Consider the following 17,850-nt stretch of genomic DNA (forward strand, 5'->3'; position numbering starts at 1 on the left):
AAACTGCAAGAATCATGACCTGAGCCGAAGTCAGATGCTTAACCAACTGAGCCACCCAGGTGCCCCTTTTGGAACTGATTTTAAAAGTAGGAGTGTCTTAGTCCATTTGGGCTGCTATAACAAAGAAACTCAGATTGGGTGGCTTATAAAAAACAGAAATTTACTCTTGACAGTTTTGAAGGCTGGGAAGTCTAAGGTCCAGGCACTAGTAGATTCAGTGTCTGGTGAGAATCTGCTCTCGGTTCATAGGTGGCTATCTTGTTACTATAATCTTACATGGTGGAAGGGGCAAGGGGACTGTTTTATAAGGTCAATAATCCCATTCATGAGAGCTCTGCTCTCATCACCTAATCACCTCCTAAAGGCCCCACCTCCAAATACCATCACATTAGGGATTAGAATTTCAATATATGGGGGCCTGGGTGGCTCAGTCCGTTGAGCTTCTGATTTCTGCTCAGGTCATGATCTCGCAGTTTGAGTTCAATCCCTGCATCAGGCTCTGTGGTGACAGCTCAGTCTCTCTTTCTCTCTCTCTCTCTCTCTCTCTCTCTCTGCCCCTCCCCCTGCTGTGCTCTATCTCTCAAAATAAACATTAAAAAAAATAAGTTCAGTATGTGAATTTGGGGGGTACACAAACATTCGGTCTATAGAAAGGGGATAAGAGGAACACTTGGGTGGCTCAGTTAGTTAAGCGTCTGACTTGGGCTCAGGTCGTGATCTCATAGCTTGTGAGTTCATCAGGCTCTGTGCTGATAGCTCAGAGCCTGCTTCAAATTCTGTGTCTCCCTCTCTGCCCCTCTCCCACTCACACTGTGTCTCTTTCTCTTTCCTTCAAAAATAAACATTAAAATTTTTTTTAAAAATGGGGCGCCTGGGTGGCTCAGTCAGTTAAGCATCCAACTTCAGCTCAGGTTATGATCTCACAGTTCAGTTTGTGAGTTTGAGCCCTGCGTCGGGCTCTGTGCTGGCAGTTCAGAGCCTGGAGCCTGCTTTGGATTCTGTGTCTCCCTCTCTCTCTGCCCCTCCCCTGCTTACACTCTGTCTCTGTCTCTCTCAAAAATAAATAAACATTAAACAAATTTTTTTAAATAAAAAAAGAAAGGGGATAAGATTCATTATTATTTTTTGGGGGGGGAAGAGAGTGTACATGCATGCATGTGTGCACTAATGTGCCCCCACAAGCATGAGCAGGGGAGGAGCAGAGGGAGAGAGAGAGAAACAGAGAGAATCTCAAGCAGGTTCATGCTCAGCACAGAGCTTGATGTAGAGCTCCATCCCACGACCCTGGGATCATGACCTGAATCGATATCAAGAGTCGATGCTCAACCAACTGAGCCACCCAGGTGCCCCCAGATTCATTTTTTTCCCAGGTGGATATCAAACTCTATAAGTGGTTCATGCATTTTCAATTTTGACATGCATTTCCACATTGCCTCCCCCCATAGAAGTTGTATCAATTTACATTTCTGTTAATAATATGTAAGAATATCTATTTCTCCACACTCTCGTTAACACAACCTGAGTGTATGTTTGTGGGATTTTAAATTAAACATTTGGCTTATGTCCCAAACAAAACAAACAAAACAAAAGCAATTAATTGAGGTTGCAAACTTAGGACCACCAATCCCGGTTCAATTATTCATCTCAAAAATGAAGCCTGGGAAGTGGGACAGTCTGCTGAAGCTCACACAGCTAGGAATAAAACTATGATCAGAACAGAGGTCTTCTTACGTTCAGCCTAAATATATTCTAGTTCATTATAGTCTGATACAATTATTTTCTGATAAAATTGAGAGTCAGAGATTAAGACACTTGAAACTAATCGATAGCCACGTAAGAATCCAGATCATCCCATTTCTGCCTCTTTCCCATGCTGTCTCAACTCGTACATTATTATTCATTCGTTACTCAATATGTCAGACCATCCGCCATGCTTTGACGATACAGCCACAGACAAGACAGACACTCCCTGCCCTCCTTCACGTAACCACTCTTGTGTAAATGCTATGAAGCAGAAGAATAGGGTGGAAGAAACAGCTGTGTGATGCTAGTCAGGTGGGAGACACAGAAGGGGAGTCACTCCCCACAAGGAGCTTATATTTTTACATCTGGGGGAGGCAAACACTCTGAGATGTTAGCGTATCCAGTTTATTAGGAAACCTTAACTCACTTGGGGCACCGCAAGGAAATAAATTCAATTTCTTCCATTCATTCTCTTCAACTACACTTTTGATTTGTAGGAGATCCCACTTTTTCTTCTGAATGATAGTTTCTTTGAGACGATCTTGCCTGACTCTAGAACTTATTAAGACAGAGTTGTCCTAGTATTTAACATTCAGCTCTGTTTAATTTCTTCACTCAGATTCGAGTTATCACCTGGTATCATTCCCTTTGGGTTGCAGGATTTCCTTTAATATTTAGTATATAGTATATATTATTATGTAGTATTTATTTCTCTAAGGCAGATCTACTAGCCACAAATTCTCTCAGTGTTTATCTGGGAATGTCCTCATTTGACTTCATTTTTGAAGGGTAGTTGTTTTTTTTTTTTAATATATGAAATTTATTGTCAAATTGGTTTCCATACAACACCCAGTGCTCATCCCAAAAGGTGCCCTCCTCAATACCCATCACCCACCCTCCCCGAAGGGTAGTTTTGTTAAAGAATTCTTGTTTGACAGTTTTTTTTCTCCTTTGGCCCATCAAATACGCCATCCCACTGCCTTCTGTCCTTTATTGTTCCTGATGTGGCATCAACCTTTATTCTTATCCCCTGTATGTGATGAGTCACTCAAAAGTCAGGCCGTTTACAAGTCTGCCTGCCCCATCTTTTATTCTACTGGGCTTTCTAGTGTCTCCTCTGTATCTGTGCAAGGCTTTGTATTGAGCCAGGATAAGAGAGCCAGGCTCTCTCAAGATTCTCCTGAGCTTACACAGCCTTGCAAACAGCCTCCTCCCAGACCCCCAGAGTATGTGGGAGCTTGTCAAAGTCCGTTATGGCTGCCTCATTACCTGGATCTCCCTACTAAACTTCTAGGAGGCTTTCTTGTCAGTTGTTGGCTCAATCAATATTGCAACCTTGGGCAGCTGCAATGTTGGAGTTCCAAACGGAGGCTTCCCCTGGGTCATGAGGCTTTTCTGGCTCCACTCCAAACCAAGTTGCCCTCTCCTGCACAAAGCTGCTGGTTTCCCAGCTTTCCCAGCCCTGGTAGAACAATCTCCATGGACCTTTGGTGGGAGTTTGGGCATCTCTCTGGGCTAAAATGTCATACACCCTCACTCTTCCTACCAAAAGTTTAGTGACTTTTCTTGAATAAATACTTCTTAATTTGTGCTATGCCTTTGATTGATTTCCAGGGAATTGAGATGATTTTTGTCACAGTTTTGTATAATCTCATCATTGCCAATGCTGGGGACGGGATTTGCTGAGTTCCTCACTCTACCATTCCCCAAGTCACAATACAGCTCTGGTCATTTAAAACTTTATCTTAAACTCGATTCCAAGTTCTCCTCCCTGGAGGAGCACCCTCCCTGCTCACCCTTGAGCAGACTAGCTTGGTTGCACTAGAGGCTTAGAGTGGAGGCTGAGGTCTCCGTCCGGTCCTCACATGCCTTCTCTCCCTTCTGTTTTGAGGAGTTAGCTCCTCTGGTGGCATGAGGACAGGGAGGAAGGGAAAAGAAAAGAGCACATTTTCTTACCTACTGGACAAGGCTGTGACCTCTCTCTCTTGGTTGTGCTGTTTCTCTGGCTAATCCAGCCTGGTTTCAAGGACTTCTGGGTGGCAGGTCTCTACTATATGCTGACTGTCTCAGGGAGTATATGTAAAAATTCTTGAAACATTCTTCTGGGGGCCTGCTGCTAATATATTTGACATGGAGATTTGGCTCTGCTTCAACTTCTTTTATCCTCACCCCCTTCAATGTTTAAAAGCACTAACCTGGCTTGAGTCCCAGACATACTACTCACTCCCTGTGTGACTGTGCAGCTGCACCCCAGCAGACTCTAAGCTTAGGGTAGGTGATGGTCTGGTGAGGTCAGAGGAGAGACCTGGAGACAGCGATTGGGACACAGGTTTACTGGGGTAACTTACATATAGGGAGCCCAGGAGCAGCTGACTGGACAAAGCATCCGCTGCTGGGATCTACATGCAACGAGTTTTTACATCACAGCACCTTAACTTAGCAATTTTCAGTGGCCCCGTGGATAAATGCCTAGTAGTGCAATTGCTGGGTCATAGGGTAATTCTATTTTTAATTTTTTGAGGAACCTCCATACTGTTTTCCAGAGTGACTGCACCAGCTTGCATTCCCACCAACAATGCAAAAGAGATCCGCTTTCTCCGCATCCTCGCAAACATCTGTTGTTGCCTGACTTGTTAATGTTAGCCATTCTGACAGGGGTGAGGTGGTATCTCATTGCGGTTTTGATTTGTATTTCCCTGAGGATAAGTGATTTTTAGCCTTTTTTTTTCCATGTGTCGGTTGGCCATCTGGATGCCTTCTTTGGAGAAGTGTCTATTCATGTCTTTTGCCCATTTCTTCACTGGATTATTTGTCTTTTGGATGTTGAGTTTGATAAGTTCTTTATAGATTTTGGATCCTAACTCTTTATCTAATATGTCTCCCATTCTGTCGGTTGCCCTTTAGTTTTGCTGATTGTTTCCTTCGCTGTGCAGAAGCTTTTTATTTTGATGAGGTCCCAGTTGTTCATTTTGGCTTTTGTTTCCCTTGCCTCCGGAGACGTGTTGAGTAAGAAGTTGCTGCGGCCAAGATCCAGGAGGTTTTTGCCTGTTTTCTCCTCAAGGATTTTGATGGCTTCCTGTCTTACATTGAGGTCTTTCATCCGTTTTGAGTTTATTTTTGTGTATGGGGTAAGAAAGTGGTCCAGGTTCATTCTTCTGCATGTCGTTGTCCAGTTTTCCCAGCACCACTTGTTAAAGAGTCTCTTTATTCCATTGGATATTCTTTCCTGCTTTGTCAAAGATTAGCTGGCCATACGCTTGTGGGTCCATTTCTGGGTGTTCTTTTCTGTTCCATTGATCTGAGTGTCTGTTCTTGTGCCAGTACCATACTGTCTTGATGATTGCAACTTCGTAGTATAGCTTGAAGTCCGGGATCGTGATGCCTCCTGATTTGGTTTTCTTGTTTAAGATTTCTTTGGCTGTTTGGGGTCTTTTATGGTTCCATACAAATTTTAGGATTATTTGTTCTAGCTCTGTGAAGAATGCTGGTGTTATTTTGATAGGGATTGTAGATTTGATAGGGATTTGATGTAGATTGCTTTGGGTAGTATTGACATTTTAACAAGATTTGTTCTTCCTATCCAGGAGCATGGAATCTTTTTTCCATTTTTTTGTGTCTTCTTCAATTTCTTTCAAAAGCTTTCTGTAGTTTTCCATGTATAGATTTTTCACCTCTTTAGTTAGATTTATTCCTAGGTATTTTATGGGTTTTGGTGCAATTGTAAATGGGATCAATTCCTTGATTTCTCTTTCTGTTGCTTCATTGTTGGTGTATAGGAATGCAACCGATTTCTGTGCATCGATTTTATATCCTGCAACTTTGCTGAATTCAAGAATCAGTTCTAACAGTTTTTTGGTGGAATCTTTTGGGTTTTCCATATAGAATATCATATCATCTGCGAAGAGGAAAAGTTTGACCTCCTCCTGGCCAATTTGGATGCCTTTTATTTCTTTGTGTTGTCTGATTGCAGAGGCTAAGACTTCCAATACTATGTTGAATAACAGTGGCTAGAGTGGACATCCCTGTCTTGTTCCTGACCTTGGGGGGAAAGCCCTCAGTTTTTCCCCATTGAGGATGATATTAGTGTTGGGTCGTTCTGGACAATCTTTGTTATAAGGGAGACACTCTGGATTGGCCACCCCCAATGCCCCTGACCTTGAACACTGAACAACACATTCTGCTGCACATTCTGCTTGATAGGAATATGGACAGAGGAAAAGATTTCTACATTTTCAAGATAGTGATTAACAGGGGCATTCAGGGTATGCTTGCACAAACAAGCTATCCAGCAGGTACCATACAGTGACCGTGGGAAAGTAACTAAATCTCTCTGAATCTCAGTGTCTTCATCTATAAGAGGGGGTTATGTATTAGTTAAGGCTCTCTGTCTTAATCTCTCTCTTAATCTCATTAGTTAAGGCTGTGTAAGATACAGTGCCAAATCTCAGTGCCACCTAAAAGCAAAGGATGGGGCACCTGACTGGCTCAGTCGGTTAAGTCTCTGACTTCAGCTCAGGTCATGACCTTACGGTTCATGAGTTTGAGCCCGGCATCGGTCTGTGTGCTGACAGCTCAGAGCCTGGAGCCTGCTTCGGATTCTGTGTCTCCCACTCTCTCTCTCTGCCTCTCCCATGCTCATGCTGTGTGTGTGTGTGTCTCTCTCTCTCAAAAATAAACAAACATTTAAAAAATTTAAATAAATAAATAAATAAAAGTGAAGGTTTATTTTTCACTCCTGTAATGTGTTAGATGTGGGCTGCTTCGCATCTTTTTCTTTCCAGGTCCCAGGGGGAGGGAGCAGCCCTAACTGGACTAGAGGAAAAGGATCAAGAGAGCTGACAGAAATATAATGGGTCTTAACACTTTTGCACAGATGTGGCAAAAAGCCTTCTGTTCACATTTCATTGGCCAAAGCAAGTCACAGGATCAAGCTTGACCTCGGGGAGGCTAGAAAGGACACTCCTCCTACAGAAAACATTGCAACCATCTGGCAACAGGTAGTGATGTATAATCCTTACCAGGAAAAGCTACATAAAACCTGAGAACAAGACCACCGATCACAGGATAACAACAGCACCTTCCTTACAGTTGTTGTAAGAATTAAATGAGGTGAGCGTTGGTGGCATAGTGGTGAGCATAGCTGCCTTCCAAGAATTAAATGAGGTGAGGCACATCCGATGCATAACCGTATTCTGCACTTAATAAGGGCTCAGAAACTGTTAGATATTATTATTATTACTTCCAGCTGCTGCTGAAAGTGTTTCCATTCACTAGCCTGGGCTGAACCTGACTTGGGAAGAAGAGAAACAGGAATTGTAATCACTCCCAATATTCAATTGGAGAATATAAAACACTGAGTCTAAGGGCACAAGCTTTCGAGAACTGTGGACTCCTCATTAAGACAGATGATTTTAGACAAGCTACTTAACCTCTTTGAGCCTTAGTTTCCTCAACCTGAAAATGGGGATGTATGGGACTATTGTTGTAGGCTTGTCAACAATTAGAGCCAGATTAGCCCAATCCTGTGCACCATAGCAGGAGCTGAGTATTTAATTATTGAGTGTGGATTTTAGACTATCTTCAAGTATTCTAGGAACTGTATGCATAACATAACTACAATATTGCTGTATAGAAAGACCCATTATGGGTCTTTTCCATCTTTTGGGTCTCGGCTTAAAGGTCACCTCTTCAGAGAGATCACACCATTTAAAGTGTTTCCTCCACCTCCAGTCACTTCTCCCTTTTTGTCTGTACAACTTTGATAGCGTTCTTAAAATCGTCTTGTTCAGTCATTGGTTTATTTAAAATCCGTCTCTGCCACTAGAAAGGAATCTCCAGGAACTCAGGGGTCTTGTTTTCTGTATTCCCATCTCCTGCCCTGGGTCCTCAGCATCCTTACCCTAAAAACTGGCAGGGGAAGAGGGAAAGGTGAAGGCTGGGGGTCTACCTAGGTCTCACGCCCCGCCCAACTCAGGCCTCAAATTCCTTCCAGGCGGGGTACCGCCTCAGTCACCCCGCGGTGCCGCCCAGGGTCCCGCCCCCCTGGGGGGCGTGGCCTACAATGTTATGCCGGCCGCGTGCAGACCGTCGTCCTCCAAGGGAGGAGAGCTACGTCGCACGCACCAGGCGGAAGAAGGGCGTGGCCAAGAGCGAGGCCCCCGCAGCCGCCGGCGCCACCGCCTGAGTCGCCTCCAGGTGGCTCTTGCCGGTCCCGGGCCGCTCAGGCAGCTCGGAAGCCACTCTGTTTTGAGGTCCTCGCCGCCCTTCCACGTCTCCCGGAAGACTTGCGGGGCCGTGGCCGGGCCGGGACCAGGTTTCGTCTGCCTGGCCTTCTCGCCGCCGGCTGCCGAGGTGGGGGGCGGCCCTGGCGGGCGACGAGGCCGCGGTGCAGCCGCTCCAGAGTCCTCAGGTGAGGCGGCAGCGTGAGCCCAGTGGGCCGGACGGGTCCGCCTAGGGCGTTAACGGCCGTAGGCGCGGGGTTGGCGTCCCCTAAGCGGAGACTCTGGTCTCTGCGCTTTTGGGGGGCTGAAGGAGAGAGCAGGAGAGCCCCTTCGGGCCTCAGCCGGCATTGTTTAGTGCCCTGCCCTCTCCTCCCTCCCCGCCCCCCGCCCCCAGCCTGGTGTGACAGCTCCTCCCCCTCCAGAGGTTCAGCCTGGCGGGTGGGGAGCGAAGCGGGGTCTGTACTCGCCTACCTGAGATCTGTTGACGACAAAGTCCCTGGGACCGACCGACTGACCCCCAGCCTCCCTTCCTCTGTGTTGACACCTGGCCTTCGAAGCAGACCCTGCCACTGCTGTCTGCGGACCCATCCCCAGCCCACGCACTGTCACCCTCTCTTCATCTCCGTCCCTGTGGGCCATTTCCTGGGGCAATGCCTGAGAAGTTAATTACTTGGGGGCACTGCAGCTCTGAAGTCCGCTGGAGTTGTCAGTGGGGCAAGTGCCCAGGACCGCTGTTTGTATTTAATTGGATAACCAACATTAAGGCATAGGGTTTTGTTTTAAAGCCCCATTAACTTTAAAATAGGAGGCGAGATATAGGGGGTTAATAAGTATGCTTTGACTCCTTTAATTAGTAAGGATCATTTGCCGCCCAATCGCCACCAATGTCTGCTTGAGAATAATACTTGACATCTGTAAAGAGTTTTACATGTTACAGAGCATTGCACCTCCATTTTCATTTGAGGTCACATAAACTGTGAAATATACAGGTATATAATAGTCCCATTTTGTAAGGAACAGGTTTAGAGGGTGAGTTTCTTCTTGAGGTTATTCAGTTACTGAGAGGCTAGATGGGAAAGGCAGCGGTTAAAAAAAAAAAACTGGGTTTGTCTGACTTAGATTTGAGTTGCTAAGCTGCCATCGGAACTCTGGGATCTTTCTAAATCTTTTCCCCGTTTGTGAAAAAAGAATATTGCTACTTACTATGTAATGTGGTTGTGAAAGTTATGTGTGATAAAGGTAATGATTGTATGGCATTTGACATACAGACTATATTCAGCAGTATTTACGGATGCCTGCTGTGTGCTGAGATCAGTGGTAAGCAAAACAGACCTGGCCTTCATCCAGCCACTTCCCTCCTCCTCTTTCCAATAGGAAGAGACAGAAAAAAAATCATATAAAACATGGAAGGTTGTGAGAGTAAAGCCTAGCATGCGAACAGAGAATGATAGAACCTAATCTAGATGGGGAGAAAGAGAACTGTGTTTTGGAGCTCATGACATTCAGGTGAAGTTTAAGAACAAGAAAGAGTTAATGACGAAAGAGCATGCCAGGCACCACAATGTGCACATTCAAGAAATGGTTGTTGACTTTTTTAGTACACTTCTGTATCTGTAAGGACTAATTACTTCATCATTCCGATTCATTCTGGCACACCAAAAAGTACTCAGATCTATTTATCAAATAAATGGCTGTGCAGTCATTTTTTTTATTCTGAACTTAGCCAGTGTGCACATAATAGGTACTGAGAATGTAAATTATTGTAAGTGTACTTTAGACCGATTATATATGTGCACATCTAAATTATCCATAATACTGCTGCATTTATTTTTTTAAAAAAATTTTTTTTCAACGTTTATTTATTTTTTGGGACAGAGAGAGACAGAGCATGAACGGGGGAGGGACAGAGAGAGAGGGAGACACAGAATCGGAAACAGGCTCCAGGCTCTGAGCCATCAGCCCAGAGCCCGACGCGGGGCTTGAACTCACGGACCGCGAGATCGTGACCTGGCTGAAGTCGGACGCTTAACCGACTGCGCCACCCAGGCGCCCAATACTGCTGCATTTAAACATGGAGATTTAGTATCAATCAGAAGTTTCTTCAAGTTTTAGCATCTTAAAACAAACTTCAGGGAATTCTTTTTATTTGGTTGAGCTGGAATTTTACTATATTGATTATTTGCTACTTAACGTTTGCTACAGTAACATTTGCCTATTGTTGAAATAGGAGTTATAACAGTAGAGATAGCTGTAATTATTATGGTAATAGCAACTACTAAAATGAGTGTCAGCTGTGTGTCAGGCCTTTTGCAGAGTTTTTTTAATAGATTACTTCATCTTAAAGCCGTCCTATAAAGTGAATACACTTATTTCCTCATTTTCCAGGTAAAGGTTCTCAGTTTCAGTGAAGTCGTTTGCACAAGGTTACATAGCTAGTAAGGGGCAGCGCTAGGCTTTCAGTCCAGGACTGTCTGACTCCGGAGCCTGGTCTTCACCGCTGTGCTCTGCTGTTATGCCATACTGACCACTTTATGTCCTTTTTACAGGTTCACCAATAGGATTATTCTGCTACCATCATGTCCTGGTTTGCTGATCTTGCTGGGAAGGCAGAAGATCTTTTAAATCGAGTTGATCAAGGGGCTGCAACAGCTCTCAGTAGAAAAGAGAACACCGGCAATATCACATATAACAAAAATGCTGACTATCCTGAACTTCAGCAAAATACAGATTTGACTTATCAGACTGGATCTAAAGCTGCTTATATTTCCTCAGCAGCTGATAACATTAGAAATCAGAAAGCCACTCTCTTAGCTGGCACAGCAAATGTGAAAGTAGGATCTAGGACATCAGTGGAGACCTCTCATTCTGTTGAAAACACGTCTGTTCCTAGGCCTTCATCCCAGTTTGTTCGAAGAAAAAAATCAGAACCTGATGATGAGCTGCTGTTTGACTTTCTTAATAGTTCACAGAAGGAGCCTACTGGGAGGGTGGAAATCAAAAAAGAAAGGAGCAAGACACCTGTCCTTCAGAGTTCTCGGACGGCAAGTGTCGGTTCTGTGAACACCAGCGTGACCACCGTCAAAACCGTTGAGGAAAATCCTTCTAGGAGCCAAGGCGATGGTAGTTAATCAGCCCTCTGGTTTCTTTTAGAGTTAAGCAAATGGGACGTGTCATAACCTGAAATGTTCTGGTAGTGTTTCTCATCCTCTGTTACGTTACCTTTCCCCACTGGTGTAAAGGCAGCTTCTAAAATGTGGAATGAACGTGGTAGACGACACGGAAGCCATTAGTCAGCGTACAGTTATCATAGGGACCTTTGAATGCTGTCTGTTGGGTACCTTTACCCAGCCTAGCATCTAAGAAATTCTGCCCGGGATGATTCTCTAAGATATTTTAAACTACAAAAAAAAAAAAAAAAAGACAATTTTGAAATCTGAAAGAAAACATAATTTTGGACTTGGAAGTATCTCAATTCATTTCTTTTTGGGATGATAAAATAGGAGGTTGTACTTCACATTTATTCTGGATTGTGAGGGCTTTTTCTGTGTGTGTATGTGTGCATGTGTGTGTGTGTTTACCCCTTGCATCCCTCAGAAATAGAGCTGAGAGACTGAACTTCGATCCGAGTTGAAGGGTTGAAGGCATTGACCTGGTAGTGAAGTAACAGTTTAGAATTCTGGTTTTCATTGCTGTGAAATTACCTGTATATATAGATCTTCTCACCTGCAAAAATGAGGTTAACGTGGTAATATGGCTAATTCAGGTACCTACTAACCATTTTAAAATAGCAAATATGGTAGGTTCTTGCAGAGATTCTTTATAAAGTTGATGATTATTGGAAGCTTGTTATTTTCTTAAATATTAAAGCTTCTCCCGTAGTCCTGGCTGTTGGTGAATAAAATCTGTCAAGATAAAGTGGTAAAGAGGCAAGTGTTTGGGGCTTTCAAGACAGGATCATGCAGTAACAGTTGACTATGTACACACACTCCTAAATTTCTTTCTAACAGGGTCAAGAGGGCGAGAGAGACACGTAAACATAATTTATGGGGCACCTGAGTGGCTGTCGGTTGAGGGTCTGTCTTCAGCTCAGGTCATGATCTTACAGTTCCTGAGTTTGAGCCCCTGCATCAGGCTCACTGTTCTCAGTGCAGGGCCCACTTGGATCCTCCGTCCCCTTCTCCCTCTGCCCCTCCCCCCCTTTCTCAACAACAACAACGACAACAAAACTATAGTATATTAGTATATAGTATAGTAAATACAGAAATTGAAATACGGTTAGAGTATTGTGGAGCCATTAAGGAGAAAGTAACTAAGGTATTCAGGTAAGGATTCACAGGGACTCTGTGATTTGAGTTGAGTCTCAAAGAATGAGTAGAAGTTTCCAGGTGAAAAAGAAGAAGGGTTGGAGACAGCAGAAGGGTTGGAGACAGCATTCAATGCAGAGATTCTGTACACGTTTGGTAGAGTAGTTGTTGCGGGCACAGTGTGTAGGAGACAGCAAAAGAAAATGAAGGTAGCAAAGAAGGTTGGGAGCTGTTTGTGAAGGCCCTTGTTGGCCTCCGTTTACATGTTTAAACCCATTATTCGTATACATCATTCTCTCTTAAAGAGTGGTCCCTGGACAACATGCATTAGAAGCACTTGTGTGATTAATAAAAGTGAATTATTGTGTGCCTCCCCAGACTTCTTGAATCGGATTTTCCGGGGCTGGAGGTAGGGCATGTGATATTTTTGTTGTTGTTCTCCAGGAGATTACTAGGGCCAGATAAATTGTAAGTGCCATAGCAATGGGATGCTAATAGAGGTCTTTCAAAGAAAGTTGATGATATTTTTCTACTTTTAAGGAAAACCACTTACATTTGATTGTAAAGGATGAGTCAAAGGAAACCTGTTGACAGGGAAATGAGTTAGAACCAGTTAATACGTGGGAGTTATAAAGATGAAGTTTTGTTTCTCTAGGGCAGGGTCTCAATCTTGGGACTATTGGGTGGAATAAATCTTTGTTGTAGGAGGCACCATCCCTGGCCTCTTAATCCATTTGATGCCAGTAGCATCCCCAATTGTGATAACCAAAAATGTCTCTCTCTTCCCCACCCCCCTCTCTATGTCTGTCTGTCTATCTATCTATCTATCTATCTATCTATCTATCTATATCTATATAGCCAAATGTCCCTTGGGAGCAAAATCACCCTAGGTTGAGAAGCAGTGCCCTAGGATGCCTAGAAACGTCTATAAATGGAATTGCTGGGTTGTAGGGTGTGACAGGGTTCCAGATACGGTAGTATACCAGAATTGTTTTCTCAAGAGGTGTACCAATTTATACTTGAACAACTATGGTTAATATTGCTTCTGCTCTGCATTTTCACCAACATTGGATATTTTCAGTGACTGTGTTTTGTTAATCAGGTGTGTTGTTATTTTTCTCCTTACTAATGAGGTTGAGCATCTTTTCAGATATTTAACTATGCAGGTTTCGTCTTCTGGGAAGTGCTATTCAAGTCTTTTGATCAATTTTTTCCAATGGATCATTTGTCTTTTTCCTTATTGATTCATAGATATTCTTTATATATTCCAGATGGTGATTCTTTCTACACCTCATTCTGTTTTACCTTGGTTTTCCCCCACTTCTCTCTGTGGTATCTCAGTAGAGTTCTTAATGTACATGAATTTAGCATTCTTTTCTTTGTGGTATGTTTTCTTGTGTCTTAGAAAACTTTTTCCTGTCCTAAGGCCATAAGGATATTTTCCTGTATTCTAAAGGTTTTATAGTTTTGCGTTTCATATTTTTATGTTTATTTAAAATTTTGGGGTTTTTTAGATAAACGGTGTAAGGTGGATGCCTATCTAGTTCCATTTTTTTCCCCCATACTGTTCTCTCAGCATTAGTCATTGAAAATATTTCCTTTCCCTGTCAATCTGCAATATCACCCCTGGCATTTTGTGCCAATGCCATGCTGTCTTAATTCATGTAGTTTTATAGTGTTTTGATATCTCCTAGAGCAATTTCTCCCATCTGGTCTTTCAAGAATGTTTTGGCTATTCTTGGACTTTTTTGTACATCATATTCATTTTAGAATTTGCCTTCCAAGTTTCACAAAAATTCTTTTGGCCTTTTTATTGGGAGTCTATTGCTTCCGTTTGAGTGAGAATCAGCATCTTTACAAAACTGAGGTTTCTCACCCATAATAACATGGTACAATTTCAACTTAGTTTTTAAGTGTCTTTCTTTTTTTTTTTTTTTAATTTTTTTTTAACGTTTTTATTTTATTTTTGAGACAGAAAGAGACAGAGCATGAACAGGGGAGGGTCAGAGAGAGGGAGACACAGAATCTGAAACAGGCTCCAGGCTCCGAGCTGTCAGCACAGAGCCCGATGCGGGGCTCGAACTCACGGACCTCGAGATCATGACCTGAGCCGAAGTCGGCCGCCCAACCGACTGAGCCACCCAGGCGCCCCTTAAGTGTCTTTCTTTAAGATTTTATCATTTTCTTCATGAAAGTCTTGCATATTTTTTGTCAGATTTATTCCTGGTAGTTTATATTTTTTGAAGATGGCATCCTTTTTAAAGTTTTACTTCCTGTTCCTGATGTATTGGCTTTTGACACACAGCAGCCTACATAGCTCTTAATCTTTTATTTTTCTGTACATTCATTTAGATTTTCAACAACACAGTATCTGTGGATAGTGACAGTTTGGTTCCTTCTTAACCCTTTAATCTTTAAAAAGAATCTTTTTCTTGCCTCACTGCATTGGCTTGGGCTGAGAACCAGTATCTTGTTCTTTGTCTTAACCATGGTTTGACAGTTTAACAAAATATAGTGTCTGTGTTAGTTTTTTTATAGGTACTTTTTATCAGGTGAAGACTGTTTCTATGTGTATCTAGTTTGAGTTGTGTTTTCTTAAGTTTGTATTTTGAGAGCGAGAGCGAGCGGGGGAGGGGGAGAGAGGGAGAGAGTGAGAATCCCAAGCAGGCTCCGAGCTGTTAGCACAACATAGGGGTCAAACCCACAGCTGGTGAAACCGGTTAACCTACTGAATCACCTAGCCATCCCTCTAATTTGAGTTTTTATGTTGAATTTTTACAGTGTTTTTTCCTGTATGTATATCATATGATTTTTTAATATGCTTTTTGTTCCTTAATATGGGATACAAATCAATTGACTTTTTTAAAACCTAAAACCAGACTTGACTTTCAGTTTGCTAATATTCCAGTTAGGATTTTGCATTTATTTCATAAGTGAGAGTGACCTGTAATACTGTTAGGTTTTAGTATTACAGTTATGTTAGCCTTATAAAATGAATTGGAAAGTGTTCCCTCTTTTTCTGTTGTCTTAATTATTTGATGTAAAACCAAGATTATTTATTCCCTGAATTTTGCTGGAACTCACTGGTAAAACCATCAGGTCTGGAGTTTTAACTATTGATTCTATTGGTTTTCCATTTCCTCTGTTTTTGGTGAGTTACATTTTTTTCCCTAAGAGTTTGTCTATTTCATATGTACTTTGGGGGATTGTATTTATTTTACTTAATTTTAGGAAACTAGTAAAAGGGTCATAGCTGAAACCTTAACCCAGTTGGACACCAACCTAATCATTCATACTAACCCTGCAGAAACCAAAGCTTGATCACAGATACTACTAGAAGAATATCAGTATCTGGCACTGTGATAAATGCCTATTTTTTTAAACAGTGTTAATGAAGTATAACTGACGTATAATAAACTACACATACTTAAGTATACAATTTGATAGGTTTCAACATCATATACATTTAAAAATTTATTGGCATAATGTTTGTGATATGTCGCTCAAAAGACCATTTTAATTCTCTCTAGCAGATTTCTATTTTGTTAATTTCTGGTCTTTATTGTTAATTTTTGCTTTGGGGTTTATTCTGTTTTAAAATTGTGTGTGTGTGTGTGTGTGTGTGTGTGTGTGTGTGTGTGTGTGTTTATTTTTGAGAGAGAGAGACCGAGTGTAAGTAGGGGAGGAGCAAAGAGAGAGGGAGACAGAATCTGAAGCAGGCTCCAGGCTCTGAGCTGTCAGCACAGAACCCAATGGCACGGCTCAAACCCATGAACCGTGAGATCATGACCTGAGCTGAAGTCAGACGCTTAACCAACTGAGCCACCCAGGCGCCCCAGGGTTTATTCTGTTTTTATAGCCTTTAACTCATTTTCTTCCTTTCATTTTTGATGTATATATTAAATACAAAAAATGTCTATTTATTTTTTTTAAATGTGTATTTATTTATTTATTTTGAGAGAGAGCAAGCAGGGAAGGGGCAGAGAAATGGGGAGAGAGAAAATCCCAAGCAGGCTCTGTGCTGTCCGCTCAGAGCCTAGTGAAGGGCTTAATCCTACAACCCTGGGTTCATGACCTGAGCTGAAATCAAGAATCGGATGCTCAACCAACTGAACCACCCAGGTGCCCCTATAAATGTCTTTTTAAATACTACTTTATGTATATCCCACAATTTTGGATATATACTTTATTTCTTTAAAAAATTTTTGATTTTGGGGCGCCTGGGTGGCTCAGTCAGTTAAGTGACCGACTTCGGCTCAGGTCATGATCTCACAGTTCGTGAGTTCGAGCCCTGCATCGGGCTCTGAGCTGTCGGCACAGCTGACACATTCTGTGTCTCCCTCTCTCTCTGCCCCTTCCCTGCTCATGCTCTGTCTCTCTCTGTCTCAAAAATAAATAAACATTAAAAAAAAATTTTTTTTTTTAATTTTGATTTTGGAAATTTCAGATATATCAAAGAAGATTTTGATGACTCCCTCCAATAATACCTATTATCTGGCTACATTATCTAAACAGTTTACAGCCGTTCTTATTTCTTTTATACCCTCCCGTTTTCCATCCCTTCCTCTACCCGCCACAGAATTATTTTGAAACAAATCACAGATCTCCTATCATTTCTTCTAGAAATATTTCATTTGATGACCCTAGAGAAATGCAAGCTTTGAAAACAAACATCCACACCATAATCACCCTAAAATTTTAATAATTCCTCAGTATCACCTAATACCTAATCATTGTTCAGATTTCGATTTCTCATAATTTTTTTCTGTATATTGAAGTGCACAAATCTTAGCTATACAGATAAATGGCTATGCCTATGTAACCCACACTTTTATTATGATAAAGAACATTTCCTTTGTCCCTTTGCCTCTTGTCTCTTTCCAGTTCATCTTTCTACCCCATTTCCCCAACTACCACTGTTCTGATTTTTTTCACCTTAGTTTTTCTAAAACTTCCATATAAATGGAATCATATAGTATGTCCACTCTCTTATCTTTTTCCTCACCACATTAGTAAGATCCATGGATATATCAGTAATTTGTTCTGAGTGTACCACACTTTAGTCTCTTTTATGGACAATGGATTGTTTCCAGTTTTGGGTTATTGTAAATAAAGCTGCTATGAACATTTTTGTTCTTGTCTGTTTGCGGGAAAATGTTTTCATGTCTCTAGGAAGTGGAAAGCTAGGAAGGGAATTACTAGGCGAAATGGTAGCTGCATATTTAATTTCGTAAGAAACTGAAACCTTTTCCCACAGTGGTTACACCATTTTGTGCTCCCACCAGTAAAATCTAGGAGAGCTCTGGCTGCTCCGTGTCTTAGTCAGCATTTGGCATCGTCCTCTTAATTGTAGCCATTTTAGTGGGTGTGCATTGGTTCTCGTGGTTTCAATCTGCATTTTTCCTTGATCACTGATGATGTTGAGAACTTTTTTATACGATTATTGGTCAGTAGTTTCTCTTCCTTTCTGAAGTGTCAGCTCTTTTGCCTGTACTGTTACTATTTTAGTCCATTTTATCATTTAGCTATATAACTGTACCTAGTTTTTTTAGAGCAAGTTAAAAATGCATCTGCATCACATT

General features: G+C 42.1%; 1 protein-coding gene across 1 annotated transcript in view; it reads left to right on the forward strand.

The window, feature by feature from the left end:
• Positions 1–8,022: 8,022 nt before the first annotated feature.
• Positions 8,023–17,850, forward strand: part of GOLGA5 (golgin A5) — a 34,537-nt gene continuing 24,709 nt past the window's right edge. Inside the window, exons 1-2 of the mRNA XM_030319826.1 lie at positions 8,023–8,152; positions 10,511–11,084. Of these exons, the coding sequence (XP_030175686.1) occupies positions 10,541–11,084 (544 nt within the window). The 5' untranslated portion in view covers positions 8,023–8,152; positions 10,511–10,540. The remainder of the gene's footprint in view (positions 8,153–10,510; positions 11,085–17,850) is intronic.

This window comes from Lynx canadensis, chromosome B3 (assembly GCF_007474595.2).
Source record: "Lynx canadensis isolate LIC74 chromosome B3, mLynCan4.pri.v2, whole genome shotgun sequence".
Classification (NCBI taxonomy): Eukaryota; Metazoa; Chordata; class Mammalia; order Carnivora; family Felidae; genus Lynx; species Lynx canadensis.